The 18647-nt window shown below is 48.1% G+C and overlaps 1 protein-coding gene across 1 annotated transcript in view; it reads left to right on the plus strand.

Moving 5' to 3' along the window:
* The window catches only part of LOC121048139 (retinal-specific phospholipid-transporting ATPase ABCA4-like), a 31240-nt gene extending 13112 nt beyond the window's left edge, over nucleotides 1-18128 (plus strand). Inside the window, exons 7-14 of the mRNA XM_040504145.2 lie at nucleotides 76-193; nucleotides 934-1088; nucleotides 5883-6426; nucleotides 12699-12958; nucleotides 13711-13907; nucleotides 14794-15079; nucleotides 16527-16677; nucleotides 17941-18128. Of these exons, the coding sequence (XP_040360079.2) occupies nucleotides 76-193; nucleotides 934-1088; nucleotides 5883-6426; nucleotides 12699-12958; nucleotides 13711-13907; nucleotides 14794-15079; nucleotides 16527-16677; nucleotides 17941-18128 (1899 nt within the window). The remainder of the gene's footprint in view (nucleotides 1-75; nucleotides 194-933; nucleotides 1089-5882; nucleotides 6427-12698; nucleotides 12959-13710; nucleotides 13908-14793; nucleotides 15080-16526; nucleotides 16678-17940) is intronic.
* The last annotated feature ends 519 nt before the right edge of the window (nucleotides 18129-18647 follow it).

The raw sequence follows: 18647 nt of genomic DNA on the forward strand, positions 1-18647 counted from the left end.
AGGGACAGATGAATAGGCGATCAGGGGATTTAGTAAAAAAAATCGCTCGGTATATTCTCGCGTTTTCACCTGCAGAACTACGATACGGTGAGGGCGGTCTGTAGCGCCGACCTACGCATCCTGGAGAGTCAGATCACAGTGCTCTTGGGCCACAATGGCGCCGGGAAAAGCACACTCCTCAACATCGTCACCGGTGAGCGAGAACTTTCCATGCATGTCTAGTGGCCCCAAAGAGCCATTACCAAGTAACCATTCCCTATTGAAAAATCCGGCAAAAACTTTCAGTGACATTCGGTGGAAATGGGCTAATTTCCACTCATTTTCACCAGAAACCAGCGTAGTTTACCAGTTTTTGGGTGGAAATATTACCGGCCGCCACTTCCAGTGACCAGATTTCGCTGGACCTTTTACCGGAGTTATAGTCCGAAACCAACTTACTTGATCACACTGTTTGAAACGTGCAGCAAACTGTATGTGAGTGATTGCTCACTTGATTTTTCATTTCTACTTCTTCTTTATGTACGATAAGAAAAGTTTCTAAAAATAACAAAAATGAGGGTATTCTGTGCCAAAACGCAAAACTACTGGTAATTTTATTAGTTTAAATTTTAATAAATTAACGTATATGGTTACTTTAGAAGAAAGCAATACTATATTGAAATATTATTTATATAAAAATGACCGTTGTACCACTTAGCCGTCTACGTTCTCTCTGACTAGTCGCCGACCTGGTCGCTCTTGCCACGTGACGAATCCTTACCTGTCATGTATTTTTCTACTGCGTGGTATTTTTGTAAAACTCGCCTCCGTAAACCGAAGAGACACCGGTAAGCGCCGTACTAGAACCTACTTATTCCGAACCGAACGAGTGTTATTCTGCCGTGTTCCTAGTAGTCCCTATGTATTACTAACGGGGCGTTTTTGTGTACGCAGGTTTTATCGATTCCAGCTCTGGTACGGTGTTACTGGGAGGCTACGACATCCGAAAGAGCACCAGGGACGCCCGCGAGAGCATCGGCTACTGCGCGCAACACAACATCCTCTTCGAAGACTTGACGGTCGAAGAGCACCTGCTTTTCTTCGCAATTGTACGAACCTCTGGTAGCAAAGAAGCATCGAGGAGACGGTGGCGCTCGACTCTGATTTATTCTATCTGTAGGCGTTTTTCCGCAAATAGTTGCCAGCTTCTTGCCTAAAGTCTCCTCTAGAGTCACTAAATCTGCTACGCTTCGGAGTAAGGACCCTTGGTCATTTTGTTGCTTGAAATCATTATTGCTTGTAATCTGAAGCTTTGTGTGGAATCGCAGGAAACGGTATTCCTTCCTCCTTACATATAAAAACAGTCCGCTAAGAGAAAAGCGATATCGTCTAAACTTTTTGACACCGTACCTAAAAGCACAGGAAGCCGCATTTTCGAACCTTAACAGGGGCACTAAAGTCCTTTCTCAGATCCACGTTCTATAGACACAGCTCAATCTACGATCTCTAAGCATCCTAAAAAACTGAAATTACATACGTGCGCGAATTAAAAAAAAAAAAAAAAAAAAAAGATTGAAATTTTTGACATTTATCGTCGGCCCGAAACGACAGATGGCGCTACTGAACCTTGTTGGATATGGTCGGACAAGGGACGGTGGGTTCCCGTGTGTCTGGAATGGCTGGCAGGCGCCGTCCGTCGTTCGATTATTTTCAGCAATGTTCGGCAGCGCCATCTGTCGTTCCGCGCCGACGATAAGTGTCGGGAACTTTGATCACTTCTTTTAATATGGAAATCGGCCGCGCATGAAAGTACTTTCGTTTTGAATGCGTTACCGTTAGAACACTCGTTTTGGCGAAGTCCCGGCGGTGTCTTTCGTTTGTCAGTTGTCACCGTGCGACGCTTCCATTGATCCAAAACGCAGACGTCAGCACGCGTCAACTTCTACCGCTGTCCCCGGCGTTGACAAACTGACAGACACCGCCGGGTTTTCTTAAACTCTCGCCCTTCCATTTTCGGCAAAGTCACGTGCACAGCTGGTGCTGAGCCAAAGAGGAGGCGGCGCCGTGTAACACCTCCTAGATAACAAAGCAGTAGTGCTGGACGGGATGGCTTGATCAGAGAAAGCCAATGCTTGAAGCAGTTCTGGCAGCACGTATTGTTCAGAAGTGGTCCTTAGGGTGACTATAACGGATCATAAGTGTCCTGTGAACGTTCGTAAAACGACCGCAGCACTTCCATGAACGTTCTAGCATTTTAGGAATCCTAGAATTCTATGAATGCCCTCTGGACGTTCACCAAACCCATCTGTGATTCCACACTTGCACGTAATGCGTTACCAATCGGTCTATACTTCACCTTGGGCAAGTTGGTGGTTCATGATTGCACTTCACAGCGCAAAAGAACATATACCCTTCAAAAGTTCACTCACACAAAGAAAGAACACCAACACAGCGATAATTTTCAACTCTGGTTTGTATTACGCTTCCTCGATCTTCATCTTCTTTTACTCTTATATATAAAGAACTAATTCAAACTTCAGCTCATTGCTAGGGAATTTTTCCTAAACCATTTATTTACGAAGAAGCTACTGCAGTATTCTGAGTTTTGAGGTCGTACAGGCACGAATTGTGAGAGAGAGGCGCGTGCCCCACTCGCAGTGCTAGGATCGCTTTGGAACGTTGACCCCGGGATTTTGATTAAATCAGTCGAAAGCCACCGGTGTACCTCCTCACCCTCGCCGTTACAGGGTCTTCTCTAAAATTCGCCTCAAACCCGACCGTGACCACGGCTGCTGCAGCAGTATAGCAGCTGCTTTATCCCGACGCCGGCGAGTCAAAGCGTCGCCAACACCGACGTTCAAAGCCGTCCAAGAAGCCCTGCGCCGGTACACGACAGTACCTCTCGGACCATCACCTTACTACCGACACCGGCCACCTCCAAAATACAAAAGTTACCAAGGGATATGAGCTGCAGTTTGAATTAGGTATTTATATATAAGAGTAAGAGAAGATGAAGAGGTAGGGCAATACAAACCAGAGTTGAGAGTCAGCGCTGTGGGCAATCTCTCTTCGTGTGGGTGAGCTTCTGAAGTACGTCTGTGCTTGTGCGCTGTGTAGTGTGAACGTTACCAAGAACGCGTTACTTGCATCTTTAGTCATTAAAAGGATAATAGTTCAGGGAAACTCCTCCCACCTCTTTCCACTTGAGCAGAGCGAAGGCTGGAGAGGAGGTCACCTTTTCTCCAGAGTTCGCCCTACTAAAGACGGAAGAGGTTAGGAGGAGCTTCCCCCGAACTCTTAGTCTGTCACCGCCTCTAGTTGATTTTTTCGGTAAGGAAGTAACGACCTAGATACTTGTTAATAAAAGGAGCGAGTAAACGTTAGCTTTTGATTAAGTGACGAGTAATGGAATTTAGTTACTTCTGGAGGGGAACGTCTACGACGCGAGTACCCATCTATAGTTCTCACCCCAGTTCGTGTCGGTACTTTCTACGACGAGAAGACTCTATAGATCGACCATGAAGAAGTGTTCACAAGGTACGTCAGTATTGACACGGACATCCCAGAATGAACGCGTTAAAAAAGCGAGGAATTATTAACGTCGATAGATATTGGAAGCAACTACTGCTTCATAAAAAGGTAGACATTCGGGGTAACGATAAAATAACTCCTTACTTTTGAGCAGAGGTAGCACGCGTTCCCCTTGACTCGCAGTAACTAGTAACGTGCTTAATTACTTTTTGAGTGCGTTCCGTGTAACGCTATTCCGTTCCTCTATTTCAGCGACCTATACATATATGTGTTGCTTCCTGGGAACTGTCCTATTTAATCGTACAGGTGAGAGGCATTCCACGCGACCGCGTACGCCTGGAGGTGGTGACCCTTCTCGGGGACGTGGGCTTGACGTCCGTGAGCGACCAGCTCGCCGTGTCCCTGACTTCGGGGCTGCAGCGACGCCTCTGCACTGCGCTGGCGGTCATCGGGAACCCCAAGGTGATGACGAGGCCGTGTATTTTCCCTTCAAAGCCTGGCCCAAACGCTAGCGTATTTCATGCTCCATAGTTTGTTTCAATGGGTGCTGTCACTATCGTTGTTAAGTATCCCGTAAAGAATCGAATAATATAAAACGTAATTTTAGTAGGTTATTCGCGTGAAATGGTAGCTACAAATTGTGCCGGACTACGAAAGCAGAACCTGCTCTTGTACCAAAACGATATAGACTGAGCTTTTTAGCGTGTCTAAAGCTCAGCAAGTCGCATTAGCGAATCGTAAGGATTCCCGATAGACACTTTTCAATACCTCATCAGGCAACATTGGTGGTCACCATTTGTTGGGAAATTTTCTAGGGAGTATTGAATGACGTACAACTAACTGACACAGCTGGGAACAGGGACATAGGAAAATTGGGACTCCCTCGATCCCTTTTTGCTCCGGCTCAAAGTCTCCACACCGTCTGCCAGGAGGCCCGATGCCAGGGCATCGCCCACTAGGTTTGACAAAGGAAAATTGGCGTCCTTCATTGTCAGGGGGAAGATGCGGGGGCGATGTTTTTAGTTGTTTGCCCGATCCCCAAAAGGTCATTCTGGTGTCGCAGATGGTAAGCAAATTGGCGAAAAAAATATTATTTTGGTTCTTAATTTCTAGGCTAGGTGGCGCAACCTACCACCCGTTACACAGGGTACAGCCATTAGCATCCATCTATCCATAGGCACGAAGCGTGCGATTGGATCAGAGTCCCTGACAAACGTATACGGAGCCCTCGTGGCCATGGCGGATATGGCCTTCTAGATTCTTGGCACTCACAGCTCGCCTTCGACCTTTCCAAACGCTCGTTTGCCCAACAGAAGGAGCGTATAGCACAACTTCTTCAAAGCTTCGTAAGGACAAGATACGGAGCAATTCAAGATGCTGATACCAGCATCCGGGACGACGATGACGAGGATGACAGGAAGATATACCTGGTGACCCCGGCGCTACCTTTTATGCCCTCATGAATGCCTTGGGTGTTGTGGCCGTCTACTTTGACTAGGCCACCCCCTGCAGCCCGCTGTCTTCACTGAATTGAGCGACCGCACCACCAGGTCGACCAGACCGCCGGGGTGTTAACATTTGAAACCTTGATTGAACAGCCCTCAAGGCCACCTGGGGTCGCGGGTTGACTCGCCTTAACCGTCCCCGAACATTGAAAACTTGGTCCGCGGTTTTCAGAACGATCAAAAGAACACGTCGTCCTCATGTTGTATATGAAATGCCGTCCCCTAATCACCATCTAGACGCGGCACCACAGGCATCAGGGGTACGGGCAGCTGCTCTCCTTAGCCAATAAACCTTATCCTTATTATTAATATTAATAATATCCCAAGTGTTAGATGTGTGGACGCGGTATAGAACTCATATTTTCGTTTACACTGGAAAGGTTGAGTCGCGCGAACGTATATATATATACATACACGCGATTCAAATGCCACTCAGCTGGTGCGCTGACTCTGGCAGTAATGTGTATTGTGGTGAGAAGCAACGACTATAGTTCGGTCAAACAAGCGCCTTTTTATCCGGGCAGCTAGCCGAGCAAGCTCGATGTTTGTGATTTGTGCTTTGTACCAGTGCCGCCGTGCCGCAAAAAAGAACATCGAGTCATTATTTTTTTCTATGTCAGTCTCTCCCGACGAATGGAACGGCCGGAGGATAACGTTCCACTCCATGAATTTCGGGGGCCATGGACGGACTGAAATAATTGGCTCAGCAGCTACACACTATAGTTGCGCGAACTTTTGTAAGGAGTTTATTGTGCCTGCTTTGTACCTTGCTTCATAATGGTGGCGCCCAAAAGAAAATATAACATATAGTACTGATTCCCCAAACGCAACTTGTTAAGTTACGAGTCTCCGTCTGGTCTCACGCAGATCGTGGTGCTAGATGAGCCGACTGCCAACATGGACCCGGACGGCCGTCGCGAAATGTGGGAGCTCCTGCTCAAGGTCCGGCGCAACTCAGCCATCTTGCTCACTACCCAGCACCTTGACGAGGCCGACGTCCTGGGCGACCGCATCGCCATCATGGCCAACGGCCGCATCCGATGCTTAGGCTCGCCGACCTTCCTCAAGCACCGCTTCACTACGGGCTACCACCTCCAAGTGAACAAGACACCCAAATGCAACCTGCTCGCCATCGAGTTCCTGCTCCGCAAGTACGCTCCCCGGGCACATCTGCAGAGCGACTCAGACAACGAGGCCATATTCGTGGTGGGGCAGATCGTGGCCACCAAGCACACCATCACCATGTTCAAGGAACTGGAGCAGCGCAAGGAGGACCTGGGCTTTGAGTCGCTGGGCCTAGCCGTCACGACGCTTGAGGACGTGCTCATGCGTGTCGGTGAAGAGCACCACATCCACCGACACCACGCGCAGCCGGACGCCGATGACAACCAGGAAATGATCGAAGCCAGACGTATGACTCGCCGTTGTTGTCTTGGGAAATGCACAGACCGATAGAACAGGAACTCCGCCGATTTTTTTAGCTATCTAATCCAAATATGTCATCTGAATGCGGATGACTTTCTGATTCTAAAATGCTATATCGTTCCCCAAGATTCACTCTAGTAGAGTAGTTCCCAACCATTGATGTTTCGCGGACCTTTTGTAGATCGGCGATGTTGGAGGTCCCTAATCTTTTGAGGGGAAGGGAAAGGGATAGGGTAATTATGATAATGATTTAAGAAATGAATATAACTAAGGGCTACTGTGAAGTAGACTTCTCTCGTTGACATACACACGAGACAACTCACCCAAAAATTGGAAAGTTTCATCTCAATCTAAAATAAATACAACATTTAATACCGGGCTGGACGGATGAGGCAGGGCTTCGCGGACCCTTGGGACGTCTTCGCGGATACCGAAAGGTCCGCTGACCACCATTTGAGAACCACTGCTCTAGTTAATTAAAAGGAAATGATATTTTGTTTTCTACCGAAACCGAAACTTCCTTCTCCCAGTTGTTTCCCTGTTTTCTCAGCCATCCAAACCTGACGTCAACGGTGTGAAGCGAGGAGCGCGGGCGGCAATCGGGTTCCCTCGCGCCCGCCTTTATCGCGTCTAACGGCGAGAAAACAGGGACGATCGGGCTATCTGAAGTTGATGATAATCTCTATTTGCAGAAAATATGACCTTGGCCCACGTCTTGAACTATGAAACAAAAAAAAAATGAAAGACGTTTACAATTCGATGTTATGCCGGATTAGAGCGCAGCTCTTGAGGAGGAGAAGGAGGGGAAGGTACGGCGGGATCGCTATGCCCCTGCTCCCCTTCCTTACCCTCCCCTCTCCTGCTGTTCTCCCATTTAGTGGGAAATTTTCGCGAAATTTCCCGCCAAATTAAGCCAAAAATGCTCCCGCTAATTTTAGTGGGAAAATATTCCCTCTAAATGTAGAGAAAAATTTACCAACATTTTCCCGCTATATTTAGAGGGGAAATTTAGCGAAAATTTACCCTCAAAATTTAGCGGGAAAACTGAATTGTGGTTGAGGTCACCTGACGTTAATTTTCCTGCTAAATTTAGTGGTGAAAGTTTTCGCCAAATTTAACGGGTCGTTAAATTCAGAGGGGGAATTTTCCCGCTAAATTTAACGGGAAAATATTCCCGCTAAATTTAGGAGGAAATTTTTTCCGCTAAATTTAGGGGAGAAGTTTTTCCATTAAGTTTAGTGTATTTCTCTCGGCGCCGGCGAAGATGGCCGTGCCTCAATAGCCGCACCGCGAAGCTCGAAGGAGCACGTTCAATTCGACATTCATGCTTTTGCATTCACAACTCATAAGAAATGCTTAAATGTCCTCGGAATGTTTTTTTTTTAGAGGATATAACAATGCCAGTACTCTAAAGTCACTAAGAGTTCAAATAGCGCAGGGCGTGGCCTTATTATCACGATTGTTGCTTCGCTCACAGCAAACCTTTTTTTTTTTTTTGCATTTTTTTGTACTACGCTTTAGGTTATAAAGTGGTGCTTGTTACCGCGCACCAGATGCGGATTCTTTTATGATTGCTGAATTTCATGAAGCCCTTCGATGAATAACTACGTCATATCAGCACGCTCCTATTCTTATGCTCGGTGACTTTAACTTTCCTGCAATAACCGAGGCCGGCCTCGCCCTTACTACATCCTAACACAGCACCGAAAGCGACTTCATTAACACGTGCCTCACATTTGATTCATCGCAACTTGTTTCTTCCCCAACCAGGCAAACTGATCATTCTTCTAACATCCTTGACCTTGTACTTGCTTCGAACTCAGAAAACGTGTCGTCAATTGCATATTTACCCAGTTTCAGTGATCACTTAGCGATACACGCCACATTTTAGTGTCAACTTTCGCACCCCAAAAAAGTGAAGAAAACTTTAACACTGTATTATAAAGGTGACTACAAAAGCATGAACGAAGAACTAGACACTTTCTGAAGCTGGTTTTTAGAGCGCAGCTCTTAGGGGCCCGTTTCCGGCTTGAGCGGCGTCGGCGTCGCCGTCGCCGTCGCCGTCGCCGTCGGCGTCGGCGTAACCGCGCGGTGCATCATGGGAAATATCCCATAATGCACCGCGCGAGCCCCCCACCGGGGTCACGTGACTTCGTGGGGAGGCACGTGACCCCCCGAGGTCACGTGACCCCCCGAAGTCACGTGACTCCCCTGAGGTCACGTGACCCCCTCCTCGAGGTCACGTGACTCCCCTGAGGTCACGTGACCCCCTCCTCGAGGTCACGTGACCCCCCGAGGTCACGTGACCCCCGCCGATGTCGCGTGACCCCCCGATGACGTCATCGACACTGATGACGTCACCGGCATCCACATCGTCATCGTCATCAGATGATGACGATGACGATGTGGATGCCGGTGACGTCATCAGTGATGATGACGATGACGATGTGGATGCCGGTGACGTCATCAGTGATGATGACGATGACGATGCGGATGCCGGTGACGTCATCAGTGATGATGACGATGACGATGTGGATGCCGGTGACGTCATCAGTGATGATGACGATGACGATGTGGATGCCGGTGACGTTACCGACATCCGCATCGTCATCGTCATCATCACTGATGACGTCATCAGTGACGTCACTGATGTCGTCACCGGCATCCGCATCGGCATCGTCATCATCACTGATGACGTCGTCAGCGACGTCACTGATGACGTCACCGACATTCGCATCGTCATCGTCATCATCACTGGTGAAGTCATCAGTGACGTCACTAATGACGTCATCAGTGACGTCAGTGATGACGTCATCGGCATTGGGGGTCACGTGACCCCCCAAGGTCACGTGACCCCCCCTGGTTAGTCTAACCCCCCCCCCCCCCAGCGCCCTTCCCTCCTCCTCAAGAGCTGCGCTCCAATTCGGCGTTACAGGGAGTTGTAAGCGGCTTCCACTTTTTTATTGACTTTGTAAAACGTTTTGCTGAAAAAAACTGGTTATTTAAAAAAAAAATAGAACATCTAACCACAACGTATATTCCCACTATCACTGTTATTGAACAAACATCAACTCCGTGGTTTAATAACGCGCTGAAACGTAACAGCAACAAAAATAGGCGACAGTTTAGACCAGCTAAACTGTCGAACAGCAAGTGGGCATGCGATAAATACAATGCTATATACCGAAAAAATTTTCGTCTCTCTTGTAGCTCAAGCCAAACGCACGTTCTTTTCTTCTACTTTGCCCGCGATGTTGCATTGCAATCCCAAGCAATTTGGAAAATGATCAACCCCGGTCAATCAAAGCCCATATCATTATGTGATCAGAACAACTCGCTCATTCCCAAACATGACATTCCCCAAACATTGAACACCTCCTTCTGTTATGTTTTTACGCAAGAACCAGCAGATGATCTCCCTGAATTTCCTTATTCTGATCACCCGGCTATGCCCAACATAATCTTCAATTCTATTGGAGTCTTAAAAGCATTCGAAGCTTTGAAACTAACACCATCCGCAGGTGTTGACGGCATCAATTCAAAGATACTAAAAGACACAAAAGGTGCCACAAGCGTCCTTTTGTCACACATTTTCAGCAATCTCTCTCCTCTGGAGTGGTACCACTGGACTGGAAGGTAGGCAAGATCGTTTCCATACCAAAAAAAAAAAAAAAGGTCAATTAACCTCAAGCAGCAGTTATCGTCCCATTCCAATCACCAGTGTTTCATCAAAATTAATGGAGCATATAGTTTACTCGCATGTTATAAATTTCTTAGGACGCGTTAATTTTTTTTTTTTTTCCATCCGAGACAACATAGTTTCCTTGAAGGATTTTCTTGCGAAACCCAGCTTGCTCTTTTTACTAACTCTAAGTTCGAGTGCTGATCATAAGATACCTGTGTATGCCTTCTTTCTAGATTTCGAAAAAGCTTTCGATAACGTTCCACACCAACGTCTCTTGTTAAAACTTTCGCGTTTAAACCTCGACCCTCAAGTCTGTAACTGGATTCGTAAATTCTTGTCAACAGACATAAATTCGCTCATGCTAATAACCACTATTCACCCGATCCCTGGTTCCTTCTGGAGTGCCCCAGGGCACCGTTCTCGGTCCCCTACTTTTCTTAATTTACGTAAATGACCTAGGGTGCCTTCATGTGGGCTTTGCTTAGGGTGGAGACATCTGGCCATTTTGTTCCCAGTTTTACATTTATTTATTTTTTGTTCAGAAGCGCGTGAAAGAGCGTGTCCCTGCACGCGTCTGTGGCGCTGACTGGGCTATAACGACATTTTGTTTTTGTCAATTTCTTTGTATTTTCCCCGTGAGCGCGTGCTGTCGGCATCGGGTACTACAAAGGGTGGCATCACTCCAAACAGAAGGTCATTCAGGCTGACCTACCAGCTAATATCTCATCTAACATACGCGTATTCCCAGACGATTGCGTTGATTATCGTCCTATAAATAACAGCACTGACGTTCACGCATATCGAGATTAGGTGTGCTAGATGACTTATGTCTTTGAACGCTAAAAAAAAAAGTGAAAGCCGTTTACAACTCCCTGTAACGCCGAATTGGAGCGCAGCTCTTGAGGAGGAGGGGGGAAGGGTACTGAGGGGAGGGTAGACTCCTCCTCCTCCTCCTCCTCCCCTCATATTTTAGTATGCTCAGGGGGGTCACCTGACCTCGGGGGGAGGGGGGTAACGTGACCTCGGGGGGGGGGGAGGGGGTCACGTGACCTCGGGGAGGGGGCCACGTGACCTGGGGGCCACGTGATCTCGGGGGGTCACGTGACCTCGGGGAGTCACGACACCCTGGGGGTCACGTGACCTTGGAAGGATCACGTGACCTTGGGAGGTCACGTGACCGGGGAGTCACGTGACTTGGGGGTCACGTGACCTGGGGGTCACGTGACCTGGGAGGTCACGTGACCGGGGAGTGACTTGGGGGTCACGTGACCTGGGAGGTCACGTGACCGGGGGAGTCACGTCTTGGGGTCACGTGACCTGGGAGGTCACGTGACCCTGCGGTGACCTTGGGAGGGGTCACATGACTTCGGGGGTCACGTGACCTTGGGAGGTCACGTGCCCTGGGGGTCACGTGACCTTGGGGGGACCTTGGTTACGCCGACGGCGACGCCGACGCCGACGGCGACGCCGCTCAAGTCGGAAACGGGCCCCTAAGAGCTGCGCTCTAAAACATCCCTTGGTTCTTTTCATCGTAGGCAATTTTACGCATCTCTTTACTACGTCATTCATGGTTCACTCATACTTCCTGTACATTTATATAAATACCTAGGCATTACCTTTTCAAAACACTTTACTCTGTTATCTCACATAACGAACATAGCTAATGACGCAAATCGCATCCTTGGCTTTCTACGTCGCAACCTACGCTTAGCGCCTCCATCGGTAAAGCTACCATCTTTCCCCTCACTAGTCCGACCCAAGATAGATAATGCATCTGCTGTTTGGAACCCACATCAATCTAAACTCACTAAAACGCTTGAAACCGTGCAAATTCGCGCAGCAAGATTCATCTGCTCAGACTACTCTTAGTCTCTTATCATAGAGTGTCACCGCACTTAAATCTCAACCTCATCTTCTTAACCTCGAATCACTGCTCAAAATTTCCAGGCTCTGCCTTTTTCACAAGTTTTATCACTCTTCACTTGGCAGCTCTGTTATCGCACCAGCTCACCGCGTTTCATGCCGCATCAGTCGTCAGGAAGCTGTCTATTTCCCCATGCCCGCTGCACTGCGCATCTTTTTTTCTTTTTTCTGCCAGACAGCAAAGGATTGGAACGATCTGCCCACCGACGCCGTGCTCCACTCCAACCCCACCCATTTTAAGGCATTCATCGAAGAAATTTTTTTATGTTTCATACTACGCTTATGTAATACCCCTTATTTGGGGATTTTGAGGTTTAATAAATAAATAAATAAATAAATAGATAACTAAATAAGGGACTTCTAGCGAACCGTTAGCGTGTTCTGTTCCGCGTACCGTACTACTGGAGCCTTTGAAGCATGCTTTTAAGCTCGCAACCGGAAGTGATAGCGTGACCTCGGGGCGCGCGCTTAAAAGCATGCTTCAAATGCTCCAGTAGTGCGGTACGCGGAACACGGTAACGGTTTGCTGAAAGTCTCTATTGTTAGATCTCGATCAATTCATTCGTGTTCCCAATGTTTCCCTAGCTGTGATCGTGGTGTGGCGTCGCGCTCATGCAGCGGTTTAATGCATCCACGCTTTTCCGAAACAGAGTCGGTGATCAAGGTGATTGTGAGCACCAAGCGCTCCAAGCCGAGCCTGGTGAAGAAGATTTTCGCGCTGCTCTCCAAGCGGGCCATCTGCACCCGACGCCAGTGGAGGATGCCGCTGTTCAGCTGGATCCTACCGCCGCTCCTGCTCTTTCTGCTCTTCTTCCTCGAGAACGCCACCCTCCGAGGGAGCGGCTACGCCAGGGGCGGCAGGGACAACGAGCTGGACTACCGATTCCACAAAGTCCTCGGCTCTGGCCATGTAAGGACTGCACTGCCCTGCTGGGCGATGGGGGATCCGCGTACATGCAGTCGGCAATATGGTTCCTGGAACGCGTCTTTGACTGGTGGGTCGATCGCGTCCTCAAAAGCGGTCCCTCGATCCACTTCATTACAGTTCACTCTATTACAGAGCCAAACAATATTTGAAGCGCAGCAGTCTATCACGGGGTTTTGATTTCGTATTACTAATATATGCGGTTACTTTTACAGCGAAACTGTTTACGGCTAGGGTTCCATGAATTTTTCACGTGCATCAACAAAAACTCGCGCGCCCTCTTTTTGTAGTTGTTCCAAGCGCTTGCGTGCCTATAGTTTCCTTCCGTACTTCCGGGGTGGCGCTCCCGTCACGCGTCTCTAGTTTCGTCCGGCTCCTCGGAGCGGCGATAGTTCGTAACTTTCTTCAAAATTCTGTGTCACGTCTGTGTCCTGTGCTAATCGGCTTCGCTGGTCATGCATTTTCACAGAGCGGAATGGCTCGCGATTTCTTTTACTCTGCCTATTATTTGCTTTACGTCATTGGCTACACGCCTTGAGTTGTGCTCGGTTGATGGGCTTGCAAACTGTTGTTGTTTGAGGGTAATTATGCTACTTCTGTCCGCCATCTGGTTGAGCTCTTTTGAGCGAAGTGGCCGATGATACCTAGAAACTCGCAAGCTTGATGGCGCCGGGAAACGCGGTAAGACAATTGGTGGGATGTTCCTCTGACAACAACTTTTATCTTCTTGCCGACAGGGTTTCATCCAGTACGACACGCAGTCCGAGTTCATCAAGAAGTACCTAGAGGAAGTTCTGAGTCAGCAACACTTTGAAGCGGTGAATTTGCCTTCGGGCGTGGACGTCATGCAGTACCTGCTGGACATGGGTCGGAACACGCTGCGCGAGTACGTTTTCGACGAGCACGCTGGCTTCCAGTTCACCAAGCAAACCGGGTGCGTTCGTCTCGCCTACCTCCTGAAACGCGCAGAACCATATCTTTTTTTGTATTTTTTTTGTTTTGTTGCTTGGATTACAGTCAAAGCTGTAAGCCGCAAGTTACATTCATATGCCGGTTAGAAAGAACGTGGTATTAGGCTCCCGACGAGTGCCGTAAACAAGGAGGACGCGAAGACGAAGCAAGACAGGCCTGGCTCATAGTATAGTAACCGCGCATCATCATCATCATCATCATTTATTATTTCTTGAAGGCCCAGGGGGGCATTATATAAGGGAAAGAACACTTAAAAAAATAACAACTATTTGCCTACAGAAACTTGTTGTAATCCAGTTATGGGTTAGAAAAAATAAGCTAATGGCTGCAGAAAATTTCTTAGTGCCATATAAGGAAGCAATTACGTCAGGCAGTGAGTTCCAGTCGTCAATGGCCAATGGTAAAAAAGTAGACATTTGGTGAGTGACGGTTGACAATGAAATCGGACGGAGTTTACAAGGATGGTCGAGACGAGGGAAAATGCGGTAAGGAGGGGATAACAAACTTTGTTTGAGACGACTGTTGTAATAAAAGATCCCATGAAGAAGACAAAGACGAAACACCCTGCGGTGGTGAGAAAGAATGTGAAGGTTAACTGATTGGAGCAATCCTGATATGCTTGCGTAAGGGGAAAAGTCGGAATAAATAAAACGGAGGGCTCTGCTTTGAACGGATTCCAGGTTGTTTGTTAGGTATGCCTGCCAGGGTGACCATATGGAAGAAGCGAATGCTAGTTTAGTTCTGACCAAGGTAGTATAAGCTAGTTGTTTTACGGGGATGTTGCTTGCCTGAGGTTACGGCGCAGAAATCCGAGAGTGCGGTTACCATCAGTGATGACACATGCGCAGAACGCTCCTGTGGTACAATGGACAGAACCCCCACGCCGGCCTCTTGGTGCTCGTGGCGTACAACACGGCGCGGCTGCGCAACTTGACTGGGAACCCGAGGTCGCGCATGACGTTCAGCGTCAGGGCGAATCCCGTGGCCATGATCGAGGAGGACGAGGCCGAGCAGAACCAGAACACGTACCGCGAGGTGATGCCCAAGATTCTGCGCTCCATCCTCTTCCCCATGGTGTCCAGCCTCATGTGCAGCAACTTCGTCATCTTCCCCATCACCGAGCGTGTGGTGCAGGCAAGTTCGGAGGCTCTACACCTGGCATGTAACGACATTACGCTGCGCCACCGGTCACCGCAGGACGAGGACAAAAACCCGTGTTGTATTGGCAAGCAGATCTAACTAAGGGGCAAATACTGTACTGCGGAATACATCGTATACCATATGGGCAGCCACTAACCGCAGCTAAGTGTGACTGAGGTCAGACTTAATTTCCATTATGCTGCTCCTGTAACTAGGGTACACACGATTGCAAGTCCGACTCCAGGGCGCCGCCATCTTGCTAGTTGGGGTGCGGTTGGACGCGTCATAATATGATTACGAAGCCTTGTTAAAGGCCGCCGTACACTTCGCGCTTTCCACTTTTGCCCTCCCCTACTTTCCTATATCCTCTCCACTTTTAAGCTTGTCCCAACTTGGCTTCCCTCGCAGCTTAGGAGGGGGGAGCGCTAACAGGAGTATCTTCCCTGCAGAAAACCGAGGTTGTACGGCGGCCTTTAAGGCGTCGTAATCGGATTATGGCCGCGCCCAAGGGCATCCCACTGAGCAAGATGGCTGCGCCCTGTGACCGAACTTGACTGCTAGAAATACTTAAGCGTAACTGCGGCTTAAGATGCCCGATTGGTAACCTCAACCGCAGTGAAATTTAATTTAATCAGTTAAATTCTAAGCTAGGTGGTGCAAGTTACCGACCATTATAAAGTGTACGGCTATCAGCATCTATCCATCCATTCATCCATGACCTTAATCACACTTAACTGTGGTTAGGGGTCCCTGTATGACTAGGATATTACTTAACCAACATGCAGTTCCCTGGCAACGACAGCCTTTGTGCGGAAGGAACGTTCGGACGCGCGCAGGCTTGGAATTTTCTGTTTTCAATTATCGTGCCTTTTAGACAGCAGACAATATCTGGGCGAATCCGGTATATCGGCGCGTTGGCTGGCGGCAGCCCTCTCTATCGGAGCAGCGCAGTGCTCCTTCTTTTGGGCTGTCTCCACAACTGGGAAACGTTTTGGATGCTGCAGGCATAATGCCTAATGCAAATAAGTGGACTAAAATGTGTAAAAAAGCATTGGTGAAGGAGACGTTTCGTCCAGCCTTCTTTTCCACAGAGCTGGGGACCCAAAACAATGCGTGGGTACGGCATCTTTTTTTTTATCTTCCTCGGCTCAGATTCGGCTGCAACTCTCTTTAAATCGGTGCTTACTGATTGAGCCCTAGCGGCTACGATAATCATGTTTTCAACTTCGCCGCCAGGGGTCCGACGGTTTGGATGTCCCTCCTCATAACGTGCTATCACTTAACAAGAGAAAGCATGCCATTACCGGTCGCGCTCTGAACAGTCCACTAGCGAAGCGACGATGTTCTTTGGATTCTCTGTTTACAAGTTCTGATTTACATTACGAATTTTTAACGCGGTGTACATCTTAATAGAGCTTTAAGAGATTTTGCACTTACTCAGGTGAAGCACCTGCACCTCATGGGTGGCGTCAGCACGCTCCTCTACTGGTCCGTCCACTTCTTCTGGGACTTCTTATTCTACATGGGCACGGCGCTCTTCGTGCTCCCGCCCATTCTTTTGCAGGCCGAAAGTTTCACGGACACAGACCTTCGTAAGTTCCTCCGACTACGGTGTCTGCCGAGGCGCGTCTCCAACTGAGTGCATGCTTAGCGTCTTGTCCCGCCAATCCACCGAAAGGGTATCCCGAAGTGGCAACATATGACGTCACAGAAGCAAGAGTGCCATGATGTCGGATGTCACGATCCAGGCGGTTGATGTGAGACGTCCCGCTAAAAACCACGATCGGATGCGAGTGTCGCCATCATCGAAGCGCCTCAACTATAGTCGGTTGCAAGCTAAGAAAAAACCGGAAATGCCTCAAAGAGGAAAATGTAATCCTACGCCGAGAAACGCCAGCCAATCGTTTTCATGACGTCACGATTCCGTGCACCAATCGCGATCCTTTTGAAAAAAAAAAAAAGCTCAACATGGCTGCTGGCCTTAGCAACGCGACGCTAGTTTCTCGTGACAATTATTCTGCTTTTTAGCACCGTGTTTTACGTGCCCGAGGTTACGCCACAAAATCTTAATGGTATCGGCTTGCGTTTGCAGCAGTTTTTGCGCGACAACGTGAGAATCCAGCGACGCTATCGCCAACGAAAATTTCGAAGCGGGCGCGAGGCTTAGCACTGCTGAGAGGTGAGAAGACGGTATGTTAGACAGTATCTTGGACAGAAAATGAATTGGGAAAACGGTACATTGGACATTACTTTCTTTCTTTACTAAACAGCTATTTCGTTGATAAAAACGTATTCTAACTTATTTAAATGTCCTGAATGAATTAAATAAATATTGTAGTAGTTTAAAACATGTTTCCTGAAGGAAGAAAAAGCAACGTTGCTAGCGAACTACTTTCTCGACGGCGGAGGCACTTCAGATGGGCGCATTGCGCTTGTGGGTGGAGCTAAAAGATTGTTCTCAGGTTGCATCTGACTATAGTGACTGCGAAAACTTCCGTGGACCCTCAAGAACGGGCGTCTGTCACATGCGCCACCTCTGCTGTAACACCGTCAGGGTCGCGGCCTAGGACATGACGCTTCTATGACGTCATGAAACCGAAATCGCTGGACTACTTTTTCGGACGCGGTAAACACATCAGTCGGAAGCGAGTACCGGGCACCGTGCTAATAGTCTATACTGGGCGGAATTTAAAGGTTCACTGTGATCGGCTTTTTAGGCGATTTGGAATGAATCTATTGCAACTACCTCCGCAAGCCTAAATACAAAAAAAAAAAAAAAAAAAAAAAAAAAAAAAAAAGCTTTGACGGACTTAGGTTTGTTAGCCTGACCAATACTTTTTGGTTTGTCCTTGCAGGGAGCATCATACTGCTGAACCTATTGCACGGATTCGCAGCACTGCCGGGCATCTACGCCATGTCGTTCGCCTTCGACAATCCGACCTTCGGCTATTCGATGCTTGCTATCTATTCCTTCATCCTATGTGAGCATCATAGAGTGCCCGTCACTTTTGCATTCACTTTCTCACTTGCATTGAAGAATTGATCCACTAATTTGTGACATCTAAAACCGCCCTTCCCGGATCCGGAAAAGCATGCCTAATCATGCGCTGACGTTGATTGTGACCGCTTGTTGGGTTTTCCACGTTTATCATGTATAGACGATTAGGCGTAAAATTAGGTGTTGCTCTACGCTCTAAAAACAAACAAAAAACATCGATTGTTGAAAGGTTCTTTTACACCCCATGGACTCTTTCAGCTCGTAAAAAACGGTTTCGCCTTTTAGGGCGTACTTAACATTTTTAGGGGGTACTTAGAATAACTTCAGGGGGAGAGAAATATCAACAAGCAGAACCCCCTAAAAGTGTTTTCATGACCAGTTTTTTTTTTTTTTTTCGACTGATAGGATGACAGCTATCGGTATTTATTGTGCACTATTGTGGTATTTCATTTGGCGCACTCTAACGCCAAAATATATACCGAACACTCGGAAAACAGTGCACCACTGACTGATTCCAGCCCGAATGATTCCAGATCCCTGGGAAGTTAACGTTATCGCTAGTGT

This window comes from Ixodes scapularis, unplaced genomic scaffold (genome assembly GCF_016920785.2).
Source record: "Ixodes scapularis isolate PalLabHiFi unplaced genomic scaffold, ASM1692078v2 PGA_scaffold12__126_contigs__length_90152505, whole genome shotgun sequence".
Classification (NCBI taxonomy): Eukaryota; Metazoa; Arthropoda; class Arachnida; order Ixodida; family Ixodidae; genus Ixodes; species Ixodes scapularis.